At 53.1% G+C, this 7,342-nt stretch overlaps 1 protein-coding gene across 1 annotated transcript in view; it reads left to right on the plus strand.

The window, feature by feature from the left end:
- The first annotated feature begins 342 nt into the window (after positions 1-342).
- The window catches only part of POM121C (POM121 transmembrane nucleoporin C), a 17,334-nt gene continuing 10,334 nt past the window's right edge, over positions 343-7,342 (plus strand). Inside the window, exons 1-5 of the mRNA XM_013005543.2 lie at positions 343-431; positions 1,570-1,785; positions 2,368-2,526; positions 4,820-4,900; positions 6,405-6,576. Coding sequence (XP_012860997.2) covers positions 1,721-1,785; positions 2,368-2,526; positions 4,820-4,900; positions 6,405-6,576 — 477 coding nt within the window. The 5' untranslated portion in view covers positions 343-431; positions 1,570-1,720. The remainder of the gene's footprint in view (positions 432-1,569; positions 1,786-2,367; positions 2,527-4,819; positions 4,901-6,404; positions 6,577-7,342) is intronic.

A 7,342-nucleotide genomic window follows, 5' to 3' on the forward strand; every position in this document is an offset into this window, starting at 1 on the left:
CTCGTGCTCTACCTGGTGCCGGCGGCGGCGGCGCTGGCCTGGCTGGCGCTAGGGGCCACCGCGGCCTGGTGGGGACTGAGCCCCGAGCCCCGAGGTCCGCGCGCCCTGTCCTCGCTGGCCCGGAACTCGCGGCGCCAGCGACCCCTCTTCACGTCGCCTCCGGCCAAGTCGGCGGCGAACGGAAGCCTGCTCGAGCCGAGGACCCTGCTCGGAGGACCCGACCCCGCCGAGCTGCTGCTCATGGGCAGTTACCTGGGCAAGCCGGGCCCTCCGCAGCCTCCCCCTGCCCCGGAGGGCCGGGACCTGCGCGAGAGGCCCGCCCGCCGCCCCGCCGCCTGGCCCTCGCCGCCCGCGGCCCGTCATCACGCCCACCCGGCTCAGCCCTCGCCCCCGACGCCGCTCCTCCGCCCTTCAAGGTGGCTCCCCTCCAGGTAATCCCCTCGCTCGCCTCGGCCGGCTTTCCTTTGGCGACCGGATTGCGAGTGTTTTTATGTTTTTTACGGGGCAGCCCAAAGTGTGGCTTTTGCCCTTTAGGTAGACTTTCGGGGGGGCGGCAGCGGCTCCCTGGCCCCCTCCAGCCCACGGCATGGAATGACGTGATGCCAAGGCCAGCCCCTTCTCCCCCAAGCCCTTAAAACGGCCAGCATTTCAGGGCCGGATCGGTTGAGCCAGGAGCCGGGGCGACACCGTGCTTAAGCGCTGGGCCTCGGTCCAAAAGTGGCGGTTGGTGAGGCGGGCTGTCTGGTTGAAGGTTTACAAAGGAGGCAGCTCTGGAGAGCCAGCGGTCAGTCGGTTCTGGAGAGTCGCTGGACATTGGGTTGGGTCGGGACCGCAACTGCCATCAAGTCTGTGCCAGCTCATAGGGATCCCTGTGAGTTTCCAAGGTTGTAACTTCACAGGGTGAGAAAGCCCCCTCATTCTCCCACAGAGCGGCTGGTGGTTGCAAACGGCAGACCTGGGAGGTCACAGCCCAGAGTGTAACCACCAGGCTGCTGGGGCCTCTTTTTAGTCACCTGGTTTAGTTATAGCTGGACCCTACAGAGAGATCCTTGCAGTAGATTTCAAAACTGGTTGCTCCAAAGAACTGATGATTGATAGAAGATGATCAAATTAAAGAGCTTCATTGAATCCCAATAGCCAAGGGATACAGGAGAGCATGGACATTTGGTAACTGTTAGGATCGTGGTCAGTATACTTCAGAAGGTGACTGTTGAGGTGTGGGAACAGGTTAAGAATGACCTATTTCTGATGTTTTAGCAGAGACAATAGAAAAGGCCCAAGAATTCTTGGCGAGCTCCTCTGCCGTGTGTACCTCTCATTCCATTGCGGGGCCAGGGTTTCCACTTTCCCGCGCAGACTGTTGAAGCCCAGTGGGGAGACAGCTGTCAGGCAGCTGCCACTCTGTTCTGATGGAATGGGAGAAGCTGCCATTAAAAACGACAGAGCCTCGTGCTCTGCCTTAGAGAGCTGTGCCAGCGCTGAAAGCTTGTCCGCACCACATGGCGGCCTAGCCTCCTAACGCTCCTTTGCTCCTCCGTTGATTTTCTGGTGTGTCTCCTGTCTGTGCAGGGACTGTGGGACTTTCTCCAGTCGGTTTGTAGTAACGCCTCGAAGACGGTACCCGGTCCAGCAGGCCCAGTACTCCTTGCTGGGGGTCCTTCCCACCGTGTGCTGGAACGGTTATCCCAAGAAACCTGTGCTGGCGCCTCGGAATTCCAAGATGGTGTGCAGCCCGGTGACGGTGCGGATCGCCCCTCCGGACAGCAAGTCAGTCCGGTCACCAGTGTGAGTATCACCTGCTGTGAGGACACATTCCTTCTCTGTCTACTTTGCTTTCCCTTGGTCAGTCCTAAAGCACCTCTAATGCAGAAAGTTGAAGTAATGACTCCCGAAGGAAAAGAATCCCTCATTTCTAGCCATCGAACTTTCTGTGGTTAGGCCTCTGACCAACAGAAAGCAGAAAGATAACACAAGTTTTCATTTGAATGATTAAAAACCCCAAATTCTTATAATTGAACCTTTTTTTCCGTCTTTTCTTTCTGCTCTCCAACTGTAGCTTTCAAATGCCAAGGCCAGTTTCTATGGTGGTGTAAATTCTCTCTGTGTGGCATAGTGATTACACATTGGGCTCCTAACTGCAAGGTCAGCAGTTCAAAACCACTAGCCCTCCTCAGGTGAAAGATGGGGCTTTCTACTCCCATAAGTGGTCTCGAAAGCCCACAGGGGCCAGTTGTACCCTGCCCTATAAGGTCACTTTGAGTCAATATCAACTTGATAATGTTTGGGGGTGGGGTGTGTGTGTGTGTGTGTGTGTGTGTGTGTGTGTGTGTGTGTGTTTTAATGCCAGAGTCTTGTGTTTCATTGCAGACCTGAGCAGATCATCAGCTCCACCCTGACCCCGCCATCAGGGAACGTTCCAGACCCATGTGCAAAAGAGGTAGTGCTCAGTGCCCTGAAGGAGAGGAAGAAGAGGATGGTGGAGGAGGACGACCAACTCTTTCCGGATGGACAGGAAAACAAACGAAGGTGACCAACCTCCTCTATGCATTCTGGGGCCTTCGTTGAAAGAGCGTTCCCCAGCGTTGTAGTTGGAGTAATCTCGAGCCTGCAAACAAGGCCATGGGTGCTGGTTCATCCTGAGTCACAGGGCAGGTCTATTTTGTAGCCTACTTTCTCTAGGCCGACGAGAACGAAGCCAATGAGTAGTAACCATATCAGCCTCCCGCCTTTGCTTGCAGCAGATGAGGTGGTATTTTTGAGAGAGACCTGCTCCAAGTCTCCTGTTACAGTCTGGATTATTCCTTTGTCCGGGCAACTCCCAGTTGTAAAGCCATCCTTGTTCTCGAGGGAATGCCTGGAAAAAGGGAAGGGGAGATGGTGGATTTATTCAGTAATGAGACTCATACCAGTTTTACCGTTTGGTATATGGGTGAGTTTGCAGAGCAGATGGGTTTTCCAATCAGCAGTCACTTGGATCTGTGATGCTGATTGCCACCCCATGATATAACAGTCCTCTTTGTCCCTGCCTGCCCCCCCCCCCCCAGCCACTGCGGCCCCTTTGACCTCGCTTAATGGAGATGCAGCCAAGAGTCTGCTTCCCCAATTAAGAGATGAGGCTGAAGCAGCTAAGCTAGTTGGGGTACAGAACTACATAGGGTTTCCCAAGAAGTCAGTTCAGGATTCAGCTCACTTTTTTTTTAACTCCACAAATGTATGCTGAGCACCCCACTTACTCCACACCAAGGTCTGGTCTGTGTACTGTGCATAGAGCAGGCCACAGAATAACAAAGTCCCTACGCTTGCTGCAGAAGACCTTCGAAGGAGACATAATTAGGAAACAGTAAAATAAACAAGGTAATTGTAGCCTGTGAGGGGGTTGGGGGACACTCCAGAGCAGGATATATATAACAGGGTGATGAACAAGGGGCTTTTTTATATAAGATGGTCAAGCAAGGATTCTGAGGAGAGAATGGACCCCACATCTGGAAAATAATCCATTGGCCTAATTACTGGGGCCGGATTATCCTAGCTGGCAGAACCTTGGTACTATAGAGAATAGAACTGAGAAGTCTAAAGAGATGGGAGTGTGCTGTATAACAGGAGCCCTGGTGGTGTAGTGGTTACATGGACTGCTATGTAAGGTCAGCAGTTTGAAACCACCAGTGGCTCCGAGGAAGAAAGATGAGGCTATCGACTCCCATGCAGAGCGACAGTCTCAGAAACGCCCAGGGCCATCTCTCCCTTGTCATACAGAGCTGCTCTGAGTCAGACTCCAGTTGATGGCCTTGAGCTATGTTCTTGGTCATCTGCTTACGGCCTGTGGGACTAGCATCTCGTTTTCTTTACCTAGGATTTTTGCCCTTTTCTCACTGTAATCTTTAAAAAATTTTTGTGATGTATTTGGTAGTGAAGGTGGCCTAATGGCATAGTGGGTCATGCTTTAGGCCGCTAACCCAAGGTCAGCAGTTCAAAACCATCCGTTGCTTCTCCGGAGAAAGACAAGGCGTTCTGCCCTGGTAAAGATTTCGCCGCAGTTCTCCCTGCTGTGTAAGATGGCTGCGAGGCAGAGTCGGCTCGATGGCAGAGTTGGGTGTTTGTAGTTGGTGTGATACTGTAGGTGATCTAGGGGATGGTGACTAGAAGTACCGCCGGTGAACAGTTGGTCTGGGGGATGGTGGTGGAGATGCAGAGGCGGCAGCCCTTCTGAGGGTCCCCGAGGGTTTCTCATGTTCTCCAGGAAGCTCCTTTCTGTTGACTCTCGGGAGAGCTGAGGTTCAGTGTTTGATTCTGTGTACTTAGCGTAGGATTTTTTTCTATCGTGAGTCGTACCCCCTCCGTCCCCCGGCAGACTTGGCATACTGGCCTTTGGTGGGACCCTAAGACAGCTTTTTTTGTTTTTAATTTGTGGGTAGTGGGATGTTAAATATGTGAGTAACACTTCTGAGTGCAGTTTACAAGTAAAGAATTGAATAGCGTGAAAGGCCCTGGAATATTTCGTATTTTCCTTTTTGAATGGAGGCTCTTGGGTAGGTGTACCATTGGGAATGCTTAGGGATGGGAAGCATCCCCTTTTCTGGCATGCAACACATACATACTCTTTAGCGAGAGCACTGTCAAAAACCAAACTCAATGCGGACTCCTGGTGACCCTGGAGGACAAGAGGGGATCTGCCCCGTGGGTGTCTCAGACCGGACGGTAACTTCCTGGGAATAGGAAGCCCCATCTTCCTCCCTTGGAGCAGCTGGTAGCCACTTGCCATCAGGGCTCCAGGAGACTGGCGTCCCAGAAATGTGAGCAGGTGCTCCTTCCTTTTCCTCAGGCGCCATGACAGCAGTGGGAGTGGACACTCAGCATTCGAGCCCCTGGTGGCCAATGGCGTCCCTGCTGCTTTTGTGCCCAAGTAAGTGCGAGTCCAGCAAGACAAGGTGGGTGTCCACTCATGCGGGAGGGGCGTGGTAGGGGATAGTCCCAGGGTGTGTTCCTTTCCATTTTCCTCTCTGCTTCTGCATGGCTGGCTTTGTGGGTGTGCGGTCAAATCTTAAATCTTTGAAGTCAGTGAGGAGTGTTGTAACCTAACCACGAGCCACTTCTAATTCCCTTTAAGACCGTGGGTTTCTGCGTCTATCAGAGGCTGGATGACTGCTTGAGGAGAGGTGTGTAGGCTGTTTCTGTGGTATTGAGCTTGGGGCAAAAATAGTTCCTCTGAGCTATTTAAAGACTATTGAATGCGAGGGGGGCTTCAGAAAACCAGTGGGAGCCTAGAATGGGGAGCTAATGAGAGTTTAGAGCACTGTGGACAGGGCATTACCTTCCCTCAATCTCCCAATCTGATCAGCCCCGGGAGGGGCAGTATTCCTTCGGGGCTTGCCTGGGTGTGCCCTCCATGGCGGTCGCATGGACGTGAGCCCTGCTCTGAGGCTGTGTGGCGGTCCCTGGACCAGTCCCGTAAGCTCCTCTGTCCACCACAACGTGTCCCTCCCCATCATGGCCCATCCCCGCTCCGGTAATCTCACCTGCAACGATGACGTTTTGATCTGCCAGGTGCCAGCAAACGTGACCCATTTTTCTTTCTTTTTTTAAATCCTTTTATTAGAAGTTCATACAACTCTTATCACAATCCATACACACATCAATTGTGTAAAGCACATTTGTACATTCATTGCCCTCTTCATTCTCTAAACATTTGCTCTCCACTTAAGCCCCTGGCATCAGCTCCTCATTTTTTCCCCTCCCTCCCCGCTCCCCACTCCCTCATGAGCCCTTGATAATTTATAAATTGTTGTTTTGTCATATCTTGCACTGTCCAACATCTCCCTTCACCCACTTTTCTGTCGAACGTGACTCATTTTCCTTGAACCTCCGGTGTCCCTTCTACAGTTGTATATCCCAGCAGACCCTCGGGCCCTGTGACCCCGTGTCGGTGGTCTCCCCACCTGGATGGTTGTTCGTTGTTTCTGTTTCGCCCTTGTCCTGTGTAAGACGTAACAAGTGTTCTCTTAAAAAGACAATGGAGTCTTCCTCAAACTCCGAGCCCCACCCCCATCGCAGACATATCGAAGTGCACACTCAAGAGACCGGTGAGACCGGTCCTGCCATCACTGTAGTGACCGCATGGCCACTTCTGAGTACTTCCTTCCTGGTGTCCCTTAGAGCTCCTGTCCTCTCCTCTCTTCCTCACACATCCCCTTGAGGCGTTGCTGTCCCCATCGAGCGGTGGCATTTTCTGAGCCCGGGACTGATGTGCTTAGTCTTCAGATCATCGGCTTTCCCTGCCTGGCGTCCAGTGCACCGAGGCCTGCTGTTGCCAAGTTAGCAAGCACACCTCTGTCTGTGAAGGACCGGGCCTTGCAAGAGGGTGCCGTTGGTAGCACAGAGCTGATTGCCTGTCCGTCTCCCTTTTCTAGACCTGGGTCTCTGAAGAGAGGCTTCCACCCGCAGAGCTCAGATGACCACCTGACAAAGCGGTCCCGGACCTCGTCCGGGAGCTCCTTCACGAGCACGTGTGCAGGCGGCATCCCCAGCTCCAGCCGCAACGCCATCGCCAGTTCCTACAGCTCGACTCGGGGCTTCTCCCAGGTATGGTAGTGCACGGGGGCTCTGTAGCCCGGCCTGGACCGAGCCTTCAGTCACCTTGGGCTCATCTCTGTGCCAACAAGGGATGGCAGCCCTTGAATGTCACCCCCAGGCCCATGTAGTTAGAGAAGCCCACTAGAAGGCAGAGGGCTGTTGCTGCAATGAAAGGACCAGAGAGGAATGACCATCCCGTGCTGCTCCTACCTTTTATTATGAAGAAGGTAACTGCATGAGGAATCCGGGTCGGCTTTTCAAGGGCATTCCCATGAGGACTGTAGCAAAGTGGTTAGGCACTGGGGGGTGAGCCAGAAGGTCAGCAGTTCGAAACCACCGCTCTGTGGGAGAAAGATGAGGCTTTTTACTCTATTTACAGTCATAGGAACCCACAGGGGCAGTTTTAATCTGCCCTATAGGGCAGCTGGCAGGAGCCCTGGTGATGTAGTGCTTACCTGTTGGGCTGCAGTCCATAAGATTAGCAATTCAAAACTACCAGCTGCTCCAAGGCAGAAAGATGGGGCTTTTTGATCCAGTAAAGAGTCTCAGGAACTCACAGGGACAGCCCTACCCTGTCCTTTAGGATCGCTTTGAGTTGGCATCGACTCCCTGGAAGTGAGTTTGGTGTTTTGGAGTTACAGGGCCGCTGTCAGAACTGACTCGATGGCAGTGAGTTTGGGTTTTGGTTTGAGCTGGTTCATGTCTTTAGCCCATTTTCAGGACCCCTTCCTGTATTGGGGAAACGTATTCCAGGTGAACAAGGTTTATATGTGAA

This window comes from Echinops telfairi, unplaced genomic scaffold, assembly GCF_000313985.2.
Source record: "Echinops telfairi isolate 266 unplaced genomic scaffold, ASM31398v2 ScPeMD7_5;HRSCAF=22, whole genome shotgun sequence".
NCBI lineage: Eukaryota > Metazoa > Chordata > Mammalia > Afrosoricida > Tenrecidae > Echinops > Echinops telfairi.